Source organism: Drosophila melanogaster, chromosome 3R, assembly GCF_000001215.4.
Source record: "Drosophila melanogaster chromosome 3R".
Lineage (NCBI taxonomy): Eukaryota > Metazoa > Arthropoda > Insecta > Diptera > Drosophilidae > Drosophila > Drosophila melanogaster.
In genome coordinates this window covers 23933673-23958550 of record NT_033777.3, presented here as the reverse complement: position 1 = coordinate 23958550, position 24878 = coordinate 23933673, and the positions used below count along the sequence as shown (strand labels likewise).

General features: G+C 44.6%; 4 protein-coding genes and 1 non-coding gene across 11 annotated transcripts; 3 read left to right on the top strand and 2 right to left on the bottom strand.

Moving 5' to 3' along the window:
* The first annotated feature begins 159 nt into the window (after positions 1–159).
* On the top strand, positions 160–6415 carry GluProRS (Glutamyl-prolyl-tRNA synthetase). 2 transcript variants are annotated; one of them, NM_079747.3, is made up of 6 exons: positions 160–308; positions 488–1405; positions 1554–1725; positions 1783–2845; positions 3246–5105; positions 5173–6415. In NM_079747.3, exons 1-6 carry the CDS (start codon positions 266–268, stop codon positions 6259–6261), a joined length of 5145 nt encoding a protein of 1714 aa, NP_524471.2. In that variant the 5' UTR covers positions 160–265; the 3' UTR covers positions 6262–6415. The 2 variants fall into 2 exon arrangements, with proteins under 2 accessions (NP_524471.2, NP_732925.1); NM_170103.2 differs by lacking the exons at positions 160–308; positions 488–1405; positions 1554–1725; positions 1783–2845 and adding an exon at positions 3052–3099.
* Positions 163–1246, bottom strand: asRNA:CR46092 (antisense RNA:CR46092). The gene has a single exon (NR_133440.1).
* A 3711-nt stretch (positions 6416–10126) lies between the features above and the next one.
* CG12268 (uncharacterized protein) lies at positions 10127–14923 on the top strand. Of its 3 annotated transcripts, none has more exons than NM_176550.2 (6): positions 10127–10212; positions 11707–11942; positions 13140–13534; positions 13757–13866; positions 13936–14386; positions 14445–14923. In NM_176550.2, the coding sequence occupies exons 2-6, from the start codon at positions 11721–11723 to the stop codon at positions 14860–14862; spliced, it is 1596 nt and encodes a 531-aa protein (NP_788727.1). In that variant the 5' UTR covers positions 10127–10212; positions 11707–11720; the 3' UTR covers positions 14863–14923. The 3 variants fall into 3 exon arrangements, with proteins under 3 accessions (NP_788727.1, NP_651197.1, NP_001247272.1); NM_142940.3 differs by having other exon boundaries at positions 11689–11942; NM_001260343.1 differs by having other exon boundaries at positions 10168–10360.
* Positions 14924–15449: 526 nt separating this feature from the next.
* Positions 15450–22593, top strand: Gdh (Glutamate dehydrogenase). Of its 4 annotated transcripts, none has more exons than NM_079746.6 (6): positions 15450–15957; positions 19996–20430; positions 20500–20819; positions 20924–21128; positions 21532–21570; positions 21906–22593. In NM_079746.6, the coding sequence occupies exons 1-6, from the start codon at positions 15540–15542 to the stop codon at positions 22175–22177; spliced, it is 1689 nt and encodes a 562-aa protein (NP_524470.4). In that variant the 5' UTR covers positions 15450–15539; the 3' UTR covers positions 22178–22593. The 4 variants fall into 4 exon arrangements, with proteins under 4 accessions (NP_524470.4, NP_996274.1, NP_732922.1 ...); NM_170101.3 differs by lacking the exon at positions 15450–15957 and adding an exon at positions 19781–19928; NM_206551.3 differs by lacking the exon at positions 21532–21570.
* Positions 22587–24639, bottom strand: CG5854 (uncharacterized protein). Its single transcript, NM_142939.2, has 5 exons — positions 24491–24639; positions 24207–24380; positions 23619–23987; positions 23254–23522; positions 22587–23187 (listed from the first exon to the last, which is right to left on the bottom strand). The coding sequence occupies exons 1-5, from the start codon at positions 24522–24524 to the stop codon at positions 22918–22920; spliced, it is 1116 nt and encodes a 371-aa protein (NP_651196.1). The 5' UTR covers positions 24525–24639; the 3' UTR covers positions 22587–22917.
* Between the last annotated feature and the right edge of the window lie 239 nt (positions 24640–24878).

The following is a 24878-nucleotide window of genomic DNA, read 5'->3' as shown; positions in this document are numbered from 1 at the left end:
TACCACTTTTAAGGTAGATCTAATTGTGTTGATAGGTAAGTTGTGTTGAAATAATATTTAATATTTTGAAAGTTATTAATAATCTTTCGCTGTAACTGATCCGTGCGATATTTATCATTCACAGAGAACTATCGCACGGCAACTGCAGTTCTCCTTGTCCATCTCTATTGGACTGTGTAGACGTTAGCAGCTGGCCGTACTCGTGCCGTTTAAAAGCCGAAATTTCATCAGTTTGATTTCAATTGCAAACAAACAACCTGCGAACATGTCAATAAAGCTCAAAGCGAACCTTAACAATCCGCCCATAAGTGAGTATCAAACGGATGCCGGCTGCTGTGACCTTCAGTGCCCGGAGGATTTGCACTTAGTGAGGTTATATCCGCATCGGGGTCTATTTATGTACACAATATATTCGGCAATCCATTCGAACCCTCTTTTATTGCATCAGCCCCGGTATCGTGTGATATTAATTGAGTCATTCAACTAGGTGGCCTGGCGACGGCGCACCTAATCAATGGCACGGTGCCCGTGGAGATAGTGTGGAGCAAGGAGGAGACTTCGCTGCAGTTCCCAGATAATCGCCTGTTGGTGTGCCACTCCAACAACGATGTGCTGCGCGCCCTCGCTCGCGCTGCTCCGGACTACAAGCTGTACGGGGAAACGGCCATCGAACGGACACAGATTGATCACTGGCTGTCTTTCTCACTGACCTGCGAGGATGACATATCCTGGGCTCTCTCCTTCCTGGACAAGTCCATTGCCCCGGTGACCTACCTGGTGGCCAACAAGCTGACTATCGCCGATTTTGCACTGTTCAACGAGATGCACTCGCGCTATGAGTTCCTCGCCGCTAAGGGAATTCCTCAGCACGTGCAGCGTTGGTATGACCTCATCACCGCCCAGCCGTTGATCCAGAAGGTGCTGCAGTCCCTGCCAGAGGATGCAAAGGTTAAGAGGAGTCCACAGTCTTCCAAGGAGCAGACACCTGCCAAAACGGGCGAGCGCAAGCAGGAGGGCAAGTTCGTGGACCTGCCAGGAGCCGAGATGGGCAAGGTGGTTGTGCGCTTCCCGCCAGAAGCCTCTGGCTATCTCCACATTGGTCATGCTAAGGCGGCACTGCTGAATCAGTACTACGCCTTGGCGTTCCAAGGAACGCTGATCATGAGATTCGATGACACGAATCCCGCCAAGGAGACGGTCGAGTTCGAAAATGTCATTCTCGGCGATCTCGAGCAGCTGCAGATCAAGCCCGACGTATTTACGCACACATCGAACTACTTCGACCTAATGCTCGACTACTGTGTCCGGCTTATCAAAGAGAGCAAGGCCTATGTGGATGATACCCCTCCGGAACAAATGAAGCTGGAACGCGAGCAACGCGTCGAGTCTGCAAATCGATCCAACTGTAAGTTTATCTTAATAACTAAACTATATTTTTAGCGCTATATGATGAAATTTAAAACGGTTAAATTTGTCACTTATATTATATTTCACCATGATGTATGAGCAAAAAATGTTATTTTACACATACTTATTCACGTTTTCTATTTTAGCTGTCGAGAAAAATCTTTCGCTATGGGAGGAGATGGTTAAAGGCTCTGAGAAGGGTCAAAAATACTGTGTGCGCGCCAAGATCGACATGAGCTCTCCCAACGGATGCATGCGTGACCCCACCATCTATCGCTGCAAGAACGAGCCACATCCACGCACGGGAACCAAATACAAGTGAGTATAACAAAAAAATTGTCATAGAAAATCAGTTGTATCGTTTATCATTTGCAGGGTGTACCCCACCTACGATTTTGCCTGCCCCATTGTGGACGCCATCGAAAATGTGACCCACACCCTGCGCACCACTGAGTACCATGACCGAGATGATCAGTTCTACTGGTTCATTGATGCCCTGAAGCTAAGAAAACCGTACATCTGGTCATACAGTCGATTGAACATGACCAACACTGTGTTGTCCAAGAGGAAACTTACGTGGTTTGTGGATTCTGGTCTGGTTGACGGCTGGGATGATCCTCGATTCCCAACGGTGCGTGGTATCATCCGACGCGGCATGACAGTGGAAGGTTTAAAGGAGTTTATCATTGCCCAAGGCAGCAGTAAATCCGTAGTGTTCATGAACTGGGATAAGATCTGGGCCTTCAACAAGAAGGTCATCGATCCGATTGCTCCTCGTTACACAGCTTTGGAGAAGGAGAAGCGCGTTATTGTTAATGTGGCTGGCGCTAAGGTGGAAAGGATTCAGGTGTCCGTGCATCCCAAGGATGAATCTCTGGGCAAAAAGACCGTCTTGTTGGGTCCCCGCATATACATCGACTACGTTGATGCCGAAGCCTTAAAGGAGGGTGAAAATGCAACTTTCATTAACTGGGGCAACATCCTCATCAGGAAGGTAAACAAGGATGCATCTGGCAACATTACTTCCGTTGATGCTGCTCTCAATTTGGAGAACAAGGACTTCAAAAAGACTCTTAAACTCACCTGGTTGGCTGTGGAAGATGATCCCAGCGCCTATCCACCCACTTTCTGCGTTTACTTTGACAATATCATCAGCAAAGCTGTTCTGGGCAAGGACGAGGACTTTAAGCAGTTTATTGGCCACAAGACACGCGATGAGGTTCCCATGCTGGGCGATCCTGAACTTAAGAAGTGCAAGAAGGGCGATATCATCCAGTTACAGAGGCGTGGCTTCTTTAAGGTGGACGTCGCTTATGCTCCGCCCAGTGGATACACAAATGTTCCTTCTCCCATTGTTTTGTTCTCTATACCTGATGGACATACGAAGGATGTGCCAACTTCAGGTCTGAAAGTCAATGCTCCGGATGCCAAGGCGACGGTGAGTTAATTTGTGCTTTGCATAGATAATACTATAAAATAGGGTATTCAATATTCGACATAGGAAGTACAATTAACTAGAAAATCAGCTGTTTGGAGCTCTCCAAACTTCTTCGCTCTCCCACAGCGGCTCTCTGAAGCTCTTTCACTTTCTCTTTATTATGTGCCGCGTTGGTAACGACGTAGTCTTCTTCTTGGAAGAAAACCAGTTGTATGCTGAACTACCTAGCGTGTGGTTCGTTATCGTCAACCTCAGTAAGGCAAAGACAACAAATTAAAAGAGAGGCTCGTTGAAGATGTAGCCCTTGCTGACGTTGCAAAGAGCTTTTGAAAAATATTAATACATTGCTGCACTTTACCTCGTTATCAGATTTAACAACAAATATGTATTTCTTTTACAGAAAAAGGCATCATCACCTGTAAGTTCTTCCGGCCAAGCTTCTGAATTGGACAGCCAAATTAGCCAGCAAGGCGATCTGGTCCGAGACCTAAAGTCTAAAAAAGCAGCCAAGGATCAAATTGATGTTGCTGTGAAGAAGCTGCTCGCTCTGAAAGCGGACTACAAATCAGCTACTGGAAAGGATTGGAAGCCAGGGCAAACATCTGCTTCTTCTGCGCCTGTACCTGCCGCCAGCTCATCCTCTGCCAACGACGCCGTTTCAGTTAATGCCAGCATTGTCAAACAAGGCGATTTGGTCAGAGATCTAAAGGGAAAGAAGGCTAGCAAACCAGAGATTGACGCTGCTGTAAAAACTCTTCTTGAACTTAAGGCTCAGTACAAGACTCTCACCGGTCAGGATTGGAAACCAGGCACTGTACCTACCACTGCCGCTCCATCTGCATCTGCTGCTCCCTCTGTCGGTGTCAACGATTCGGTAGCCCAAATTCTTAGCCAAATCACTGCCCAGGGTGACAAAGTTCGGGAGCTGAAGTCAGCTAAAGCCGATAAGGCCACCGTTGATGCTGCAGTAAAGACGCTGCTCAGCTTGAAGGCTGACTACAAAGCAGCCACCGGCAGTGACTGGAAACCAGGTACCACAGCTCCAGCTCCAGCAGCAGCTCCTGTAAAAGTCAAGCAGGAGAAGAATCCGGACCCAGCTTCTGTCCTTACTGTAAACACACTGCTCAATAAGATCGCCCAACAAGGTGATAAAATACGTCAATTGAAATCGGCGAAATCGGAGAAATCCCTTGTTGAAGCCGAGGTTAAACTTTTGCTGGCTTTGAAAACGGACTACAAATCTCTAACTGGTCAAGAGTGGAAACCAGGTACTGTGGCACCCGCTCCCACCACTGTAAATGTGATCGATCTTACTGGTGGAGATTCAGGCAGTGACGTAGGCAGTGTATTGAGCAAGATTCAGGCCCAAGGTGATAAGATCAGGAAATTGAAATCAGAGAAGGCAGCCAAGAACGTAATCGATCCTGAGGTTAAGACTCTGCTTGCTCTTAAAGGTGAATATAAAACGCTAAGCGGTAAGGATTGGACGCCAGACGCTAAATCTGAACCAGCTGTAGTAAAAAAGGAAGCTAGTCCCGTTTCGATGGCATCGCCAGCTAAGGATGAACTCACCCAGGAGATTAATGCTCAGGGGGAGAAGGTACGCGCCGCGAAAGGTAACAAGGCAGCCAAGGAGGTCATCGATGCTGAAGTGGCCAAGTTGTTGGCCCTCAAAGCCAAGTACAAGGAGGTCACGGGCACCGATTTCCCCGTAGCAGGTCGCGGAGGCGGCGGCGGAGGAGGTTCCGCCAAGAAAGCGCCAAAGGAGGCACAACCAAAGCCAGCAAAGCCGGTGAAGAAGGAACCTGCTGCCGATGCTTCCGGAGCTGTGAAAAAGCAAACACGCCTGGGTCTGGAGGCTACCAAGGAGGATAACTTGCCTGACTGGTACTCGCAGGTTATCACCAAGGGTGAGATGATCGAATATTACGACGTGTCTGGATGCTACATTCTGCGTCAATGGTCCTTTGCCATCTGGAAAGCAATCAAGACTTGGTTTGATGCTGAGATTACACGCATGGGTGTCAAGGAGTGCTACTTCCCCATCTTCGTTTCTAAAGCTGTGCTGGAGAAGGAGAAGACGCATATCGCGGACTTCGCTCCGGAAGTGGCCTGGGTCACCAAGTCCGGTGACTCTGATTTGGCCGAGCCAATCGCCGTGCGTCCTACCTCCGAGACAGTCATGTACCCCGCCTACGCCAAATGGGTACAATCCTACAGGGATCTGCCGATTCGCCTCAATCAGTGGAATAACGTTGTCGTAAGTATTGCCTTGAATTGGCCTAATTTATCGTTTGCTAACCATTGCCTCATGTTTTATGTTGTAGCGCTGGGAATTCAAGCAGCCAACTCCTTTCCTACGTACCCGCGAGTTCCTGTGGCAGGAGGGTCACACCGCCTTCGCCGACAAGGAAGAAGCCGCCAAGGAAGTTCTTGACATTCTCGATCTTTATGCCCTGGTGTACACCCATCTGCTGGCCATTCCCGTGGTCAAGGGCCGCAAGACTGAGAAGGAGAAGTTCGCTGGTGGTGACTACACCACCACCGTGGAGGCATTCATCTCGGCTTCAGGACGTGCCATTCAAGGTGCTACCAGTCATCATTTGGGCCAGAATTTCTCTAAGATGTTCGAAATCGTTTACGAGGACCCTGAAACGCAGCAGAAGAAGTACGTTTACCAGAACTCCTGGGGCATTACAACTCGCACTATTGGCGTGATGATCATGGTGCATGCCGACAACCAGGGCCTGGTGTTGCCCCCGCATGTTGCCTGCATTCAGGCCATTGTGGTGCCCTGCGGCATCACAGTTAACACGAAGGATGACGAGCGGGCGCAGCTGCTTGACGCTTGCAAGGCCCTTGAGAAGCGCCTTGTCGGCGGTGGAGTTCGTTGCGAGGGTGATTACCGAGACAACTACTCTCCCGGCTGGAAGTTTAATCACTGGGAACTAAAGGGTGTGCCGCTGCGCTTGGAAGTGGGTCCCAAGGACCTGAAGGCCCAACAACTGGTGGCCGTGCGTCGCGACACTGTCGAAAAGATCACCATACCGCTGGCCGATGTGGAGAAGAAGATACCCGCGCTGCTCGAAACCATTCACGAGAGCATGCTTAATAAGGCGCAAGAGGATATGACCAGTCACACGAAAAAGGTGACCAACTGGACGGACTTCTGTGGTTTCCTAGAGCAGAAAAACATCCTTTTGGCTCCCTTCTGCGGCGAGATAAGTTGCGAGGACAAAATCAAGGCGGACAGCGCCCGCGGCGAAGAGGCCGAGCCAGGAGCTCCTGCCATGGGTGCCAAGTCGCTGTGTATACCCTTCGATCAACCAGCTCCCATCGCGGCTAGCGATAAGTGCATCAACCCCAGCTGCACCAACAAGCCCAAGTTCTACACGCTCTTCGGACGAAGCTATTAAACGAAAGTGATCTGGAAAGAAGCCAGGCTTCGTTGTTTCTCTAAAACATATTTTTCCAAAATGAACTCGATTGGTTAGGATCGATTGACCTATATGTACTCTGATTTTCACAAAAGCTTACTATTCATTTTAAATTGATTAAATGTTTAAATTGAAAACCATTTTGCCTTTGTGTATTCATAATAATTTATCTATATTTGCTTGTATTTTGCTTACATAATGCAGATCTTTTAACCTACGGCTAAATAGCTTGCAAGACTAATTTTAATTGGGATTTTCAATAAGTTGTCAAACTATTTAACCTCAGTTGCGCCGTGCAAATATAATTAGAAATGGGGATAACGAAAAGTATATTGCATACATCGCAATACTTTGTTTAGTTCCGTTTATAAAGCATAAATTATTTATAGATTTCTTTTCGATATGGCACACTAGACTTTTGAAAAGGTATCAATCCTATCGCCAGCCAATTAAATACCTAATTACGTGTCAATTAACTTATATTTTATAGACTTCTTAATACTTACTGATAGTGATCACTAAAGTTGAAATTGTTAAAATATGTTGCTTCAATATTACTAGGGTTTCACTTGTATCATAAATTAAATTTGTTTTAAAAGAAAGCTGTCAATATGAAGAAATCGGTCATATCCCTCATCTTTTAATAACACCAATTAAAAGAAACTTAGCAGCTCCATTTCAATAAATGGATAATTTTTCACCAGTCGCAATCAGTGGATTCCATCTTAAACTGTTTGGAGGTGGGTAGCGATATGACCGAACCGATGCCCAGAGCCCAAGGCATTCAAATACTCGAGTACTTGCTGTTCAAATGCCGCTAACCAAGATCAGTAGTATAATTGTCATACATATGGATAGGTCGCGGGAGGCGAAAAGTGGTTTAGGAATGCACCCTAAGCTGGGTGAGAGTGAGTCCAGCTAATTAAATGCATATCTCATATCTGGCCACTTTGCGTCAGCAGCCGGTGCCGCCGACCTGTTTTAAATGGAAAAATAATGGCCGAGCCCACACGGCGTATGGGTTATATGGACAATATTGCGTGCCGATATGCGTAAACATCAACAATCACAGAACCACAAACGACAAGCAAACCCAGTCAACTGAGTTAAACAAATATGACTACATATTTCCATTCGTATTGCCACGATTTGTAACTGGTTTCCCCTGGGAGTAGTTGAAGTGATGCAATTGGAAAATAGCACTAGTCTATACCAAAATGGGTTAGGCAGTAATAAAGTTCTTATAAATATGAATGGAATTTTGTATAATATTATATTATCTATGTAATTTCTTCATTTCAAGCTATATATTTTATTATAATATAGTATTATTTATAGCAGCTATTAATCCTTTTCTGAAACTTTGCCACCAGCATATTCAAAGTTGCGAAACGAAGTTTTTAGTTGGGTATACCCCATTGGCACGATACCCAGCTCAGTTGGTTGGTTGACTCAGGTCAAGCCTTAGTGTGTTCTACTTAGTCGTTAATCGAATCTCGAACAAATAGCAAATATTTAGTGTTATTTAGTATTCAGCTGCTGCGAAAGCAAGCGCGATTTGCAATTATGTTTGATTTATGGCGGCAGTCCCGATTCGATGGGTGGTGGTGGTGGTGTTTAGGGGTTTTGGATATCGGAAATCCCATTTATTTCATCCGCAGCTCCAGCTTCACCTTTTAGCTCCAGCCCACTTGGAGTAATCAATTGCAAAAAAAAAATTGCATAATGATGGCCGCGACTGATTGAATGCATGGCGCATACGTATGTATATACGTAAGTATCTACTCAAGCAACCTGTTCACAAATGCTGGATTATTCATCGGTATAGTACAATCAAAAACTTTAATGCGGAGTTGGAGTTGTGGAATGGAGAAGAGCAATTCTAGAGTATATATTTAGTTCTTAACTTAATATCAAAATCAAAATTAGGCTCTTGATTAAAAGAATCAATATCTAAATATAAGTATTAAGATCATGCGAAATAGATTGAGTCTGACAAAGTTATCCTAATTAAATTTAGTTGTATACCACTTCCCCTAATGACAATATTCTAACTTAATTCTCACATAAGATTTAGACTTTTTTAATTAAAAACAATAACATTTTGCGTTTTATTTCACAAAAAAAATTGCGCCTCTTTATGGATCTTTTGACGTTATATGAAAGATTATGATAATAGGAAAATTTTATGAGTTTTTGAGTTGTACACTTAAATATTTTCAATTATAAGTTACAAGTGTCAAGTTCTAAGCATAGCTTATAAGCAACAAAAGTGTGAAAGGCAAATGCTAGCTAGTTAGTAACCAGATGGATGTCAAACAGGATCCAGCCGAGATTCAAGATTATGCCATTGTATCCACATAGAAATCGAGGTATGTTAAAGGCAAAGATCAAAGACATTTTCCAAGGAGTTTCTTAGAGATGCGGGCACGTGTGTTGAAATCTCTTCCGCTTGACTAGAGACGAAGCCCGGATTGGTCGTACAATTCGCGGATGGGTGACGAGACCGTTTCCTCGGTTCTGTCGCGTTTACAGAACCAATTAGAGTGGAACTATGAATTGGGCTGGACCAGGGGCGTCCGTCCAACGACTTGGGCTACCAAAACAAATTATGTCATCAAAGGAAAGGGAAATGAAAATGGAATACAACAGATGAGCTGCGAAGCCTGTTATTAACCGCAAGGTCCGTGGGCCAACATACCTGGCTGGAAAAAAAATGAAAACGTAACGGAGACGTTGCTGAATCACAATTTCAAGGTCGTCTCATCACGACATCTTCTGTTGTTGCTCGTTGTTACCGGATTGTGAAATCCCCAGCGATCCTGTGCTCCATTGTGTCCAATGGTCATGCCCCTCATCCCCACATTACGCCAGCCCACAAAACAACTCACCTGACGGGGCAACTTTTTTTTTTTACCTGGCCATTATCACAGCTTGCAGCCGTGGATCAGGTTCCTCCAAGAGGAAAAAATCTCTTCTACAGCCAAAAATTGCATGAATGCATTTTAGCGCGGAAATGCGCTGGTATGAGTTGTCTGAATTCGTGCATATACCACTACAGTGGAGACACAAATAAATGCGATTATCAATTAGGTTTTCAAATCCTAATTAAATTTTTTTAATAGGTTAAATGTACAGGTGTCAAGCAAATGATTTCATTATCATATTTAAGAATTTATCATTTGAGCTAAAGATGCATTACAAACGTGTTTTTAATAAGAGTAAATAAAGTACTGTGACCAGTACTTGAATGTAAAATGATTTTAATGCAACTCATGAAATGTTTCATAAAAATGTGTGTGCGTGTGTGAGACAAGCCCTCCAAAGAAAGTTCCTTATAAAGGATCCTCACTGTATGCATGCATCTGTTTCGCTGCCATGGATGACATGCGCTTTTTTAGGGCCACCTCAAGTGGCTGGCCTTGGTTTGGTGCGGCTCCTTTTTTTGCGGTCGAGGGGAATTTTGTTTTGGACTCCGTCTAGAGTTGTGAGGCCATTGCAGTTCGTATGGCCCGATTCCGAAGGCGGGGAATCCATTAGCATTGCCCTCGCTCGACTTGGAGTACTTTAAGTGCCGTTTAATTGGCTTTAATTCGAGTGTTTCGATTCGGTGTGTGTTTTTCGGCTTTATTGCCTGGGTGAGGGCAAGCTCATCTTACGCCTGATACAACCCGGAAAGCAGCACTGCTCACCTGGCCACACACACACACACACACACAGCTGTCGGCGCACACGTTCACACAGAGCGGTCAACTGTGTTGGTGCGGCGTTGGCGAGGCAGCGACGCCGGCAGAGCCGAGTTTCCTTTGAGCCGAGTATAACTTCAAGCCAATTGCCCGCTTTCAATTCAGTTGCCGCTGAGTTTTCAACCGATTCAATTCGAGATCGCCAACAACACTCGAAGATTCGCCAGTCACCGTCGCCTGAGAAGTGAGTTTCAGCTTCAATCGAGGCGCTAATAACTTGGCCTAATAGTCGTTGGCCATCCTAATCCCCACGTGAACTTTGGCTCCGTGTGTGTTTGCCCTTACAATTGACACGAAAAGCCCCAATGAAAACAAAAGTCAATCCAACAATTGTAAGCGAAATGTGTGCGAATGTCATAATTTGCGTGCCTCAAGTTACGTGAATCTGTCCGTCCGCCCAAAAAGGAGGCGTGAAATGCTGTGTATAGTGTGTGCTAGTTAATTAAAAAAAACTGAGATCGGATCGGCCATAACAATGGGAATAAAATTCAATGGAAATTAATGCAGTTAGAATGGAAAAGAGCAAATTGTTTCGAGTTTGTGTCTTAAGTCTTTTGTTTGGAGACAAACATTTGCATGAGTGAAGGAGATTGCCAAATTGTGCATATTTAAACATACAATTTCCTGGGACAACAAAGTTTTCAACTCAAGACATTTTAAAGTGCTTTTTGACTTTCATGTTAAGTTAAGTTAGAAACTAACCAATTGTTGTATTTTACTTAATAAAATGTTGAGTGTAAGCACTTTTAAGTAAACTGTGAGACACTTGTACCAAAGAAAAAATAGTACGGAAAACTAGAATATGTGAATAACTTATAAATGTTTTAATTGCCTTGTCGGAAACGTAAACAATTGTGTTTGAATAATTTAACAAATGCTGCATTCTATAATTTTGCAATCAATCAATGATTCAGTTTCATTCTTAAATGTTAAGCAATGGAAAATAAAGCTGCAGCGCATTTATTACAAAGAAAAACATTCCATAAGATTTCGTTTATTATGTTTCTCCTGTTGTCGGCATATAAAAGTAAACTACTTTAATCAGTGCGCCCATAAAACGAGAGTGAAATGCAGAGGCTTTTTATGGGTGGAAATCGCTTAAGTCATCATAACCTGGCTAATTGCTCGGACTTCCACCCGCACTTGCATTGCCCAAGAGCCTAATGCACACACTAAAAACTAAAGAGCCGAAAATAAAAACCCAAAATAAAGCAATGGTCCAAACATTAACCCATTGCCGGACGTACACTTTCCAAACATGAAATAAACAAACAGTCGGTGGCCGCTAACAGGCCTTTAAACTTGTCACTATTTACCAACGCAAACAGATGATGTGCGAGGTGTGATGGTATCCCAGGTGGTGATGGGAATGGTGATGGGGGGTTCGGGGGTTCCAGGGGAACGGACACCCGAAATCCCAATTGGCCGCGGCAATTACACGCGGTTGGTCAACACTCCGCAGTTGTCTCTGCCTGATCGTATTTCACCAGTATCCGCTGCTGACATTGAAATAGAATCTGGCGCGGAGTAGGTTAGACAAACAAACGGCCAGTAAAGCGAACTTGAAAATATAAATAGTAAACTATTAAAACTTCCCTTGCTAAATTTTACAAAGTAAACTAAATCCTTTAAAAGCCTTACTCTCATAATGAATGTATAGACTACTTTCCGATTTCAGACAGCTGCTTAACCATGGACATACTGAGGAGCGATGCCGATTGCGGCGAGTCCGATATTGCCAAGTTCTATGCAAACAAAACCATCCTTATTACGGGTGCCACCGGATTTATGGGCAAGGTTCTGGTGGAGAAACTACTGCGTAGCTGTGCCGACCTGAACGTCATATATCTATTGATACGCACCAAAAAAGGGGTCGATCCCAGTGTGCGCAAGGAGCAGTACTTCAAGTGTGTGGTAAGTATTCAGATTCGCCTCCAGTTACCGGAACTCAAAGCATTCCATTATTAAATGCTGTAAATTGAATAGTTTATGGCTCGTAAATAAAGCCCAGCCCCCTCGTTTTAAGCAGCTTAATTAGCAGCTACTTAGATTGCCATTCTCCGTTGTACCACATGACGTATGCGTAATGGCCATATAAAGTGCAACGAAGTGCATCAAAATTCCATGGAATCGTATAATGTGCTATGTTGCCAATTAAAACTAACTATATTGATTTGTGTGATTTGGATTTTCTAATAATTACTAGCTGAAGCAAAAAAAAAAGCATTTCCGGGGGTTCTCCAAAAAGTATTGAGCAATATTTACTAACAGCACAACTAAAATTCTAAACCACAAAGAATATATGACTAAAGCTATTTTCGTAATTCCCTAGTAAATGTTTGATATTTCATAATACTGCTTATGGTATTATTACGACTGAGAACCCCAAAATTTTAGCTTGCATGAAGCACAAAAGTGTGTAAGTCTCGTATTGCATAGCTACTATAGTTTTGATACAATTAATCATTTATTTATTATTCGTTTATGACTGTATAATGGTTTTCCGCTTATTTTAAAGTGTGATATGTGAGTCAGTCATAGATTGAGACACTCCATTTCAATTCAGCCACACGTCAATAAAGATCTTACAAAATGCGAAGCGATGAGTGTTTCAGTATTATGGCCTTGCCCACCGGCCGTTAGCCATAATTTCCACTTCAGACAGCCTGACAATTCCGAATCCGAATCCGAATCGCGACGCACTCGCACGTGAACTCAGATATAAATTCTATATAATTATACGCTATAACTGAACTAATACCCCGTTTGCCCTCCGGCAAAAAAGGGGAAAACCTCAAACGCAACTCCCGCAAATTACCAAATTATCGCACAGCTCAAAGACACTGAGATTCGGTGTTACGTGGAGTCCACAATGCAACCCACTCAAACACATCCACGGCGTTTATAAGTCAAGGTGATCATTATTGGTAGAAAAAATCCAAAAACTTACAATGACTCTTAATTGTTGGACGTTAAGCCGGCGCTGAAACCAGCGACATGGCCCATTACGCGATTCTAGCCAGTGGAACAGCAGGCCATTTGGATCCAAATTGCAATTCCAACGCCATGACACTTAACTAATGACCGACCGCCTCTTGTTTTCGCTTTCAGATCTTTGGCAAGCTGCTGGAGAAGAATCCCGGCATCGTGGACAAGGTGCGCGTGGTAAAGGGCGATCTGCTGGAGCCGGACCTTGGCCTGAGCGCCAATGACACCAACACACTCGCCTCCAACGTCGAGGTGGTCTTCCACTGTGCGGCCAATGTGCGCTTCGACCAGCCGCTGCGTCCCATGGTCATGATGAACGTGGTGGGCACCCTGAAGGTCCTCCGCCTCGCTGAGAAGATGAGCCAGCTGCAGGCTCTGGTCCACGTGTCCACCTCATACTGCCAGTGCAACGAGAGCGTTCTGGAGGAGCGAGCCTACCCGGCTCCACAGAACCCCTTCTCCATCATCGAAATGGTGGAGACGATGGACGACGAAGCTCTGGCGGAGATTACACCCAAGTAAGTGGTTGAAATTGCTCTTCCTGAGCCGCAGATATTATTGCTCTTATTATTCGCGTCCAATGAATTTTGAGCAGCACTTACTTTTAGTAAACAAACGCTTATAAAGATTTGGGCTATCTAAATACTGGCTGAAATATAATGAAGTGCCTATAGTTTCATGCTCCTTTACAGGCGTACCTTGGTGGCACCTAATAACCAGTTTCTTTGGCTTATTTTTAGATTACTAAACGGCTTGCCAAACACGTACGCTTACAGCAAGGCGCTGTCGGAAGATTTAATTTGCAGATACAACAATAAGCTGCCCATAATCATCACAAGGCCCTCGATCGGTGGGTATACCATAGTGTCTACTCTGTTTTTGTGCCTCCTGGCTAATTGCTTTATTAAATCCATTGCAGTGACGGCCGCCATTCACGAGCCATTGCCCGGCTGGATCGAGGGCGTCAATGGACCCACCGGCCTAATGATCGGCGCCGCCCGCGGAGTCATCCGATCGATGCACTGCAATCCGGACTACGCCTCCACGGTGATACCCGTAGACAAGGCCATTAACGGCATGATCCTGTGCGGCTATCAGCGCGGAAAGGCCAGCCAGGAGAAGGGTAACAAGCAGACGGGTGTTGAGTTCTGCAATCTGTGCATCTCCAGCAAGGCGCTGATGTCCTGGGGCGACAGCATCGAGACGGGTCGTCGATTCTTCTACGAAACGCCGCTCAGCTTTGCGCTCTGGTATCCGGGTGGATCCATCAAAAAGAACTACTACCACCACCTTTTCTGCGTCATCTTCTTCCACTATCTGCCCGCATACTTCATCGACTTTTGGCTGCTCGTCTTTGGCCAAAAGCCATTGTAAGTAAACGGTTAAATTTTAAGTTCTCCTATTAACACATGGATTATTCCCATCCAGCTTACTCAATGTCCAACGCAAAGTGTCCATGGGTCTGAAGCTGCTGCAGTACTACACAACGAAAAGGTGGGAGTTCCGAAACGAGCGCTTCCAGGAGATGAGCAGTCAGCTGAGCCTCCTGGATCAGGACCTCTTCGACACGTCGGTGGGTCAGGTCAATTGGGAGACATACATCAGTAACTACATTGTGGGCATGCGCACCTATATACTGGGCGAGAGCGAGGACACTCTGCCGCAGGCCAGGAAGGTCCTGCGACGGCTGTATATCCTCGACTGGGTCAGCAAAGTGCTGTTTTTCTCCCTGAGCTTCTGGTTCCTGTGGACCCATTTGGATGGCTTCGTGGAACGGAGCGATGCCTTCATCCGATCCTCGCTCAGCACCATTTACCATGAGCGAAACAGCACCATACATGTATAAACTCTTCTTTAATTATGTACTTCAAATATAGTCCACAAGATTTTGTTTCTTTTTAAGTAAGCTAGCTGTGTTTTATTTCTATTTTAACTAAGGATTAAAACTCAAAACAGTCACATAGGAATTGTGTGAAAGATCAATAGCATGATAAGCCCGAAAGTTACGTGGTAAATTCCTGAAAGTATGAGCTCTAAATAAAAAATTTAGCAAAACCTTTAAAAAAACACCTTATATAAAATATACCTTGTATATATCGTTTGTATTGTACTGTACGATGTTTATTACTTAGATTTTCAAGTGCTTTCTAAAAGAAACTCAGTACCCCCCTGAATTCAACATATAGCCGAAGATGATAAATCATAGCTTAATCTTGGAGTCAAAGAAAAACGTGAACGTGAAACCGATAACAAATACCTAATCTCGCCCTGGCAACGAAGCGAGTAATCCGCCGGCGGTGGTGCCGCGTTTCTAGCGGGCACTCCACCCACAGAGCTTTTCGGTGAAAAGTTTGCACCGCTCTCGCCGGAGAGCAAAAAGCTCGGCGCTCCGAAAAAGCCGACATATATATACATATCTATGCGAGTGCCTCGGCCAGTTTGGTGCGGCGTCGAGTAGCGAGCGGTTGTGTAGAACAGAATAAAAAAAGAGTTGGAACCCGAAGAATCCAAGCGATTAGCAGCATGTATCACCTGAAGAGTCTGGCCCGCCAGGGCGCCCGCCGCCAGCAGGAGCTGGCCACGCTGGCCAAGGCACTGCCCACCGCTGTGATGCAGTCGAGCCGCGGCTATGCCACCGAGCACCAGATTCCCGACCGCCTCAAGGATGTGCCCACCGCCAAGGATCCGCGCTTCTTCGACATGGTCGAGTATTTCTTCCATCGCGGCTGCCAAATCGCCGAGGAATCGCTGGTGGACGACATGAAGGGCAAGCTGACCCGCGACGAGAAGAAGCAGAAGGTGAAGGGCATCCTCATGCTGATGCAGCCCTGCGACCACATCATCGAGATCGCCTTCCCCCTGCGCCGCGATGCCGGCAACTACGAGATGATCACCGGCTACCGCGCCCAGCACAGCACCCACAAGACGCCCACCAAGGGAGGCAAGTGTTGATCCAAGATAACCCAAGATATAATAGTCAGAACTCTGCACGTAGGTAGTAAAAAATGAGACGTTAAGAGGTTTTCAAAAGGGATGCAAACAAAAGTGCCAAACCTATAGAGACCACTAGATGATTCAGTTTTCCTTGAAAATCTAAAACAAAAAATGCAATTACCTAGCAAGTTTAAAGCAAAAATTTGTCAACACTTACTTAAGTTTTAAGAAACCCTCAGAACAGCTGTTGTCGCTCGATGCAAAATCGATTTTTCCTTAGGCATTTCTGGCATTTCGTCTTGATTTTTCAAGTTATGTAACCCAGTATATAAGCCACACCAGACCAGACCCCCTTTTCCCCACGTTCTGCGCATGTACCGCTGCCGCCTGTTTTGTTTACGTTTTAGCCGACTGGGCTCCCCCTTTCTCCACATTTTTTTTTTTTTTTTTTTTGTTATTTGAGGGTTTTTAGGCCGCATTGCATAAGGCTCGGACGTTGGGCACACGTGTTTGCATTAGATTTCCAAACCCTTCAAGTGTGCCACCATTCAAAAACAGATGTACATATGCTGAATGTACTGCCCGCTTTTCGCACATTTCATTATTTTCGAGCTGGCAAATGTATTTCGATTCTTTCGCTGCTGTTTGTTTTTCCTTTGGCTGGGTGCTATTTATAATGAACTTTTGCTTGTGTTTTGCTTTCTAATTGAAATGAGAGCACAGCACTGCACAGTGTGTCAAGTGCTAAAAAAAAAGTAACGCCCCTAACCACCAAAAAAAAAAAGAAAAAATCTCCTTGTTGTCAGGCCACAAAAATTGTTTGTTCCGAATTCTGTTCCTTTTTTTTTTGCTTCATCTCAAATTATTAATTATAGAATCAGTTTGGTGCTTATCAAAAGCAAAAAAAAAAGAACACAAAAAATATGTAGTGAAAAATATTCGACTAGGGAATCTTATCTGACCTTGGTTATGCGCAAAAATAGAAAACAGAAACAGCCGAAAAAACGCTATGCCCCTAAAATTTGTTGTTTACGATTATTGCCACGCTTCTTAACACTTTATGATCTTGTTTTCGATCCATAGATCGATCGATCGATCATGTGGCTTAGTTAGTTGGGTCACCAAAAGTTGTAAACAGCCTGTTACTAAGTGAATTGAATCCACCTTATGGCTCGTTAATGATTCACTCAAATAGCCAGCTCTCTGCTATTTCAGTCAAAGGTGCTAAAAATTGCTAGTCTATTTATTTACTTAGTACTACTAGATCAATGGACAGTGTTTAATGGCCACCATTTTGTGCGCTCCATGCTCTAATTAATGTTAATTCCCGCTGATGCATCTGCCATTTGGCTGTTAATTATTTAATACGTTCTGCGTATGTACATACATCAAGTCCCCGGTCTCGAATTTCGGCAAAAGTGCCCCTTTAAAAAAAAAACAGCCGGCTCATGAATTTCGTTTCGTTTGGTTCCCTGTCCAAATGTCGAGTTGTGTGTGCCTCTAAAGAACTGGTTTTAATTTGCCCGGGGTGTCTGTCCGTTCGGCTTTGTTCACGTGATAGTCACGTTGTGCCAAAAAAAAAAGAATTGAACAAAAACTGCGAGTTTATGATATATGCGTCATACGCTTCACCACTGTGCTGGTTTTCTTTAATTTTTTTTTTTTCAACAAATGGGGGTCCATTCAAAACCGATTTGATCTGGCCTACGACTGTGGAACTTTCTACACATGTCGATGAACCGATCTAAATTGTCTAGTCAATTGAGTGGTCTGCTTTGCATTTACTCAACCACAAGTACAAGTGATGCATTCAAACTCGAATCGAACGCGACAAAATAAAAAACTGATAATGTAAAGCGGCCCTATCGCCAATGTATTATTTATACATATTTATTATACACATGTGGCGACAAATGTACACACATTAGTTCAAGTAAATAGCGTTGCCCACAAGTACTTGGCAGTTATCTTATTGACAAACATGTTTCCATTCTATTTGCTACCCGTCGAGAGTTGCACTCGAAAAATGCGTATGCAAATCGTGTTAATTGTGTTACACTCAAGTTGATTCCCCGATACTTACCTCGCCCTGGAAAAAAAACAAACAAACCTGTACCCATTATCTAGTTCACAGCTAAATAGTTGATCACGATGGTATCGACATCGAAATGGCATGTTTCTTAGCACTCAACTTCGCTGGGGGTGCGTCCATATCTGCGTCACTTCCGTTCTTATCCCCCCAATCTTATCGAGCATTGAGATCTCAAGGCCCCCACTGACAAAAAGATTTCGGAGAAGTTTTTGCACTCGGCGGCATTCTAATCATATGGCGTAGAATTCTGGTCAGCTGACTTGGTGAGGCAACCGGTTTGGTCTATTCGAAAAACAAAAAGATCGTCGCCTGTTGCCAATGGGGAATATATACATATGGGCATACTTATAGACGTGGCTATATGGCACACACACACACAGCCACACGATCGAGCCCCCAAATGTGTTATCGCACCACCGATTGTATAAGCAGCAGCATGCCCAACTAGACTATATAGGCAGCTATCTTTGGAACCTTAATAGATTCATTCTTTCTGTATTGTTTTTCGAAAAATTTTTGGCAAAAAACGAAAACAAGTCGACTGATCAAGCCGGTTGGTGCTGTTACTCTGGCATTTCGTCTGCTGTTTTTTTTTGTTTGTTTCTTATGGTAAACATAAGCGAAAAGAAAGGCGAAGAATGGGGCTTCGCCAAATAGAGAATGATTCGCTGTCGTCAAGCGCGGTGGGTACAGTCAGCACCATTCTCAGCTGGACTTGGGATTCGATTCGATATGAGGGCTTAGCTCACTCAGCGGAAAGGCAAAGCGAAGACGCCAAATGGCTGTAAAAAAAAGGCTCTGCAAACTCAAAAACCACTCATTATAAACTGAAAGTCTGGCTTTAAATTAATAAATGCTACGTGAATACAATCTTCCCAACACCAGCTCACTAATCTTAAAGTTTATTATTAAAAAGCACAGATTATGTGCTCCTTAAGATTAAAGATTCAGTAACAGCACGGAAGAACCTATTTTTAGGTTGTTTACAAGCATACCGGATCATAATTCACTTCAGTCGCGACAGGATAGTGTACTTTAAAATCAGACTGGCCCTTGAAAAACAATGATACACAAATAAGTTCCAATCGGTACATAATGAATTGTAATTTTTTGAAATTGTGTACTCATCGTTTTATTTGTTTATAAGTTCCAGTTGCCGGGCCCCAAAAAAATGCTACACAGCTGATAATGTCAAGAACTTATTTCGAGTGCCAAAAGCAAATTCAGAGATTGTTTTTTGTGTGGAGAAACCAAAAATTTGCTTGATTCATGGTCACTATCGACCGGCCACTTGGCAACAAGGCATTTAATTTAATCGCAAAAATTAAGCTAATTTTGGATTTTATAGTCTTGTTTTTTGGGGGCTCGTCCCGGGGTTCTAATGGGGAAGTCATTAATTTACCTAGTTCTACATACAAATTTACGTATGTATAAAGGCCATTTGGTGGAACTTGCTCTTGCCAATAAAGCAGCATTTATATTTATCGATCCATAAAAAGCGGGCACTTTGCACTTTTAAGTTCTTACAATTAAAACACCCTTGTTAAATTCGAATTACAAGCACGAAATTTTGGCTTATCTAATCGCGCCGACTTCCCAAAGATATAAACATTATATGTGCCAAGCAAATAAAGATAAGAGCCAAGGAGGGGTTTTATGGTTTCTGTTCATGGGATTGTTGCGCCATCGGCGAAAGGTTTCCCCACGTCTGCCAGATGCAATGATTTTGTTTTTAGGGCACGTGCTTTAGTAAAACAGCCAAGAAATGTTCGGTTGTATCATCGATTCGAGGAGAACTTTTGCTTTCCGCGAGGAATTCGTGTAGTTTGTCGTCTATTTTTGTATTTGTCTGTTGGATTTAGACCAAAAATGAAAGCTGCAACAAGGTCGCCGAAAGTTCTGAGCACACCTGTCGTATACGTAATGTGCTTATGCAATTCTTTTCCCTTGCAGGCATCCGTTTCTCGTTGGATGTGTCACGCGATGAGGTCAAAGCCCTGTCCGCCCTGATGACCTTCAAGTGCGCCTGCGTGGATGTGCCATTCGGCGGAGCCAAGGCCGGTCTGAAGATCAACCCTAAGGAGTACTCCGAGCACGAGCTGGAGAAGATCACCCGTCGCTTCACCCTTGAGTTGGCCAAGAAGGGCTTCATTGGACCCGGTGTCGATGTGCCCGCCCCCGACATGGGAACCGGTGAGCGCGAGATGTCCTGGATTGCCGATACTTATGCCAAGACCATCGGTCACCTGGACATCAATGCTCATGCCTGTGTCACCGGCAAGCCCATCAACCAGGGCGGTATCCACGGACGCGTCTCGGCCACCGGTCGCGGTGTCTTCCACGGCCTGGAGAACTTCATCAACGAGGCCAACTACATGAGCCAGATCGGTGAGTGTTGCATCATGATTGTCTAGTTATGAAAGTGCATCATCCTAATGGTAATATCTACATTCTTAGGCACCACTCCCGGCTGGGGCGGCAAGACCTTCATCGTCCAGGGCTTCGGTAACGTGGGCCTGCACACCACTCGCTATCTGACCCGCGCCGGAGCCACCTGCATCGGTGTCATTGAGCACGACGGCACTCTGTACAACCCGGAGGGCATTGACCCTAAGCTGCTGGAGGACTACAAGAACGAGCACGGCACCATTGTGGGCTACCAGAACGCCAAGCCCTACGAGGGCGAGAACCTCATGTTCGAGAAGTGCGACATCTTCATTCCCGCTGCCGTCGAGAAGGTCATCACCAGCGAGAATGCCAACCGCATTCAAGCTAAGGTAAAGTCTTAATTGAATATAACAAAAGAATCTTGTAAAAATGGGAATATATTCCCGTTTCAAAATGGTTAATATATATTTTAAATAATTTTCATCAATTTTAGATCATTGCCGAGGCTGCCAACGGCCCCACCACCCCCGCTGCCGACAAGATCCTCATCGATCGCAACATCCTGGTCATTCCCGATCTGTACATCAACGCCGGTGGTGTCACCGTCTCCTTCTTCGAGTGGCTGAAGAACCTGAACCACGTCTCGTACGGTCGCCTGACCTTCAAGTATGAGCGCGAGTCCAACTACCATCTGCTTGGTAAGTTTATCACACTATTATTATGCAAAACAATAGGCTCTTGAAGGCACTTGCTCCTCATCTCGTTATCTATCAATCTATCTATCTATCTGAATAAGTATACTTTGGCCCATTGATCATGCCATCTCATTGATTGGTTTATGGATTTAGTTATGCTATTTATTTTAGAAAACACAAAACCTATTAGAAAAGCGCTTGCTCTTTCGGCATTTGCTCTTCCCATATTGGTTCAGTACTTCCAAATTTCGTTTCTCGTCAATTTACTTTCGATTTATTATCCACCTACACCTGAAAATCAAACCATAACCAAGAGACTCTAAGATCGTTATATAATTTTGAAGTATCATCTAAGTAATTCGTTGTTTATTCTTCTTCTTTTTCCGTTTCTCTATCAACAATGTAGCCTCAGTCCAACAGTCAATTGAAAGAATCATTAATGACGGTACATTCTGATTATTAATTCTTTTCGTTACCACCTATCCATCCTTAAGCCCAAAAAACTTTTTCTACCTCATGTTTACCTTTTTTGTAGTTAGTTTTGTTCTGTAACGTTTATTTTGTGCATTTATTACTTGTTGCTTTATCCAAAAAAAAAAAAACACAATATCATAATCAGACTAATACCAGGAACCATCCAATCCTATGCTTTAATTCGGTATCTAATTATTTGGTGGCTTAAAAAACCCTGTCATATATGTATATGTGGTCCCTTGAGCATGTGGCACTCTTAACTAATCGCTTTGTCCTTTTGTTTCCCCCATCGCTGTTTTCCTGCAGAATCCGTTCAAGAGTCCCTGGAGCGTCGCTTCGGCCGTGTGGGCGGTCGCATCCCCGTGACCCCCTCCGAGTCGTTCCAGAAGCGCATCTCCGGCGCCTCCGAGAAGGATATCGTGCACTCCGGCCTGGACTACACCATGGAGCGCTCCGCCCGCGCCATCATGAAGACAGCCATGAAGTACAACCTGGGCCTGGACCTCAGAACCGCTGCCTACGTCAACTCCATTGAGAAGATCTTCACCACATACCGCGATGCCGGCCTGGCCTTCTAAGCCCGCTGAGTGTGCTGATTAGCCCCCAGACTCTTAACTAGTTAATTAAGCAATCGAACTCAAGAGCATAACTATTGCTATTGCTCCATGCACCGCCGTCTTAGATGAAAAGTCACAAAACCGAAATGCAAGAATCGTAATTTATATCTATGGCAATTGGAGCTGGCCAAAATAACTCTTTTAAAAAACAAAGCAAAACAAAAGCGAACTTTCGCCCGTGTTTCGTATTAAGTTGAACAAGTTGCGAGCTTATTATTGTTGATTTTCTGTAATTTTTAAGTTAATGAGCGTCAAAGTGAAGCAATTGCATTTTCAATTATGTATCGCAACGTCTCGTACCGTCAAGTCACGTTTATCGTACGATCGCTCCGTTGCCGTAACATTAAAATAATCAAATATACACAAAACTAAACTCTAAACAAGTGCATTTTAATTGTCGATTGCGGTTGGTCACTTAGCTAATCACAATGGAATACTCGTACGCAAAAACGTATATATCGCTGGATCGACTGGAATGTATCAAAAATATATGGGTTCTATAATACTATAAGTACACTTTTGTGATTAAAAAAAACGGAGATACAGCACAGCGTGCATGTGAGAGTATCCGTGTCCGTATACAAATTGGAAGAGGTTTGATAATCGTTTAAAAAACTAGTGGATTACAAGCTACAGGGAATAAATGTCTCCGGGTCCGAGTGCATGTCAACGTGGTGCAATCTTTTGATAGAAGTAGTGAATCAAAGAACCAACGATTTCGGAAACAATTGCTGCTTCACATAGTCGTTAATCATCTCCATGAGCAGCTCGCGAGTGACTTTCGGATGCTGCAGCACGTAGCCAAAGTCTTTCAGTTTCGTGTTATCCAAGTAGAGGTGCTTGTGCTGGAGCTGCTCCTCATCTAGGTACGGTGTCAGCGGGGTGTTGTCGATGCCATTGCGCTGGCAAATCTCGGCCCAGGGTGCCATGTGCTTGTCGTTGATTTCACTGACGGTGTCCGTGGGATAAAGCTGAAAATTCAAGCGAATAATAAACAATAAGCTGAAGCTTAGTGCGCCGATTAAATGCTAACTTACTTTTGCCAAATTCGACATTACAAGGCCGAAGAAATCCAAATTGATGTCGAAAATATCCACTAAAAGATTACTAATGGTGCCCTGCGTCGATGCTGAATCATCGCAGATGTTGTAGATCTGACCGGCGGTCTTGGGACTCTGAGCCAATTGCCAAACGGCAGCGCACACGTCCGATACGTGCACAGTATTCAAACGCATGGCATCGTTCCACAGCAGCTTCATTGTCTCGTTCAGGTATTTGTATATGGCAGCGATTATAATGCGCGGCACTGTAAACGAAAGGCAATGGGTGGTGGGTTCGGGATTAACCCATGGGCTTTGTCAATTACATCAATTATCGGGTATCAGCGAAGAGGGACACTCACTCAAATAGCGCTTATCGCCAATGCCATAGACCACGGGCAAACGGACGACCGTGTAACTGAGATCGTCGATGTTGGCCAGTTCCTTCTCCACCTTGAGCTTCTGCTTGGCCACGCCCGTCCAGGGATCCGTCTTGCAGTCCTCTTTTAACGGCGTCTTTTCGCTGCTGTTCACACAACCAGAGCTGAGTTCCACGTATCGTTTGACCCGCTGGTTAGCCGCCTCATTGGCGCAGTTCAAACTGAGCTTCAGGATACCCTCCTTGTATACGGCATCATCCTGGTTGGCACGCGTCTCGGCCGCACAATTGATGACAATGTCCCAGGCCCGTCCAGTGGTGGGGTGTGGCGCAAAAGCCGCCTTGCATGAGGCTGTATGAAAACAAAGGGAAGCGTTCTATAACCAGTTTAGGTGCAACAAATGCATTAGGGTGGCTCGTTACGCGCAGCGATACCAAGGTGGTACTTGAAAATTCTATATCCGATAGCGCTTTCCTTTCACAAGAATGTTAATTGCGGATTTTGGATCTCCATAGGAGTTGTGATCCGCATCCTGGTGGAACGAGCCACCCTAATGTAGTGATTACCTACCGGCGTTTATTAGGTTCGCGCTGCAGAACTCCACCCGATCGCTCTCGAAGACCCGCGTCTGCTCCTCGTTTAGCCATGCCATCTGCGGAGGGGTCTTATCGGCCAGTCGTATTTCCTGCGCCAGTTCATTGTCCAGCAGATAAGTGGCCAAGTTGCGTCCAATGAAGCCGCAGCCTGCGGGAAGAGGAAGAGCAGCGATGCAGTCAGCGATGCTGATAAGCGGAAGTGTGGAGTGGGGAGCGGGGGCAGGATGACGATGAGGAGGATGCAGCGGGACCACTTACCACCCAAAATCAGAACAGTCGGCTTTTCAGACATGCTGCAGGCGCGACACGGTCAACCGGAATGCGAATGAGTCAAGTCGAAAGATATATATTTGTTAGCGCTCGAAATGCTTTTTGTTGTTTTGTTTGGCTGTATTTCTAGTGTGACCATCCCGTGATCATTCTTAAAACAAGAAATACCTTCAATGCTCCACAAGCTGGTCACCCTATGGCGCTGTATTCAAACCTCTTCGAATGCTCTTCAATTAGCGTAGAACGTTTTATTCATTTATACAAACCAAAATACAGCAGTTCTTTGATTCTTACTCCATAGGGCTTCAGTGTCATAAAATTGTCCTTGTTAGTCTACCTTAAACCCCCTGTCACCAAGAACAGTAGTTTTGCTACA

Coding starts and splice junctions, on each gene's coding strand:
- GluProRS (NM_079747.3), top strand. CDS start 266: ATGTCAATAAAGCTCAAAGCGAACCTTAACAATCCGCCCATAA. Junction 1,406..1,553: donor GTCTGCAAATCGATCCAACT/GTAAGTTTATCT, acceptor TTTCTATTTTAG/CTGTCGAGAAAAATCTTTCG. Junction 5,106..5,172: donor ATCAGTGGAATAACGTTGTC/GTAAGTATTGCC, acceptor TTTATGTTGTAG/CGCTGGGAATTCAAGCAGCC.
- CG12268 (NM_176550.2), top strand. CDS start 11,721: ATGGACATACTGAGGAGCGATGCCGATTGCGGCGAGTCCGATATTGCC. Junction 11,943..13,139: donor AGCAGTACTTCAAGTGTGTG/GTAAGTATTCAG, acceptor TTTCGCTTTCAG/ATCTTTGGCAAGCTGCTGGA. Junction 13,867..13,935: donor CATCACAAGGCCCTCGATCG/GTGGGTATACCA, acceptor AATCCATTGCAG/TGACGGCCGCCATTCACGAG.
- Gdh (NM_079746.6), top strand. CDS start 15,540: ATGTATCACCTGAAGAGTCTGGCCCGCCAGGGCGCCCGCCGCCAGCAG. Junction 20,820..20,923: donor CCAACCGCATTCAAGCTAAG/GTAAAGTCTTAA, acceptor CATCAATTTTAG/ATCATTGCCGAGGCTGCCAA. Junction 21,129..21,531: donor GTCCAACTACCATCTGCTTG/GTAAGTTTATCA, acceptor TCAACAATGTAG/CCTCAGTCCAACAGTCAATT.
- CG5854 (NM_142939.2), bottom strand. CDS start 24,524: ATGTCTGAAAAGCCGACTGTTCTGATTTTGGGTG. Junction 23,988..24,206: donor CGCGAACCTAATAAACGCCG/GTAGGTAATCAC, acceptor GTTTTCATACAG/CCTCATGCAAGGCGGCTTTT. Junction 23,188..23,253: donor TAATGTCGAATTTGGCAAAA/GTAAGTTAGCAT, acceptor TTGAATTTTCAG/CTTTATCCCACGGACACCGT.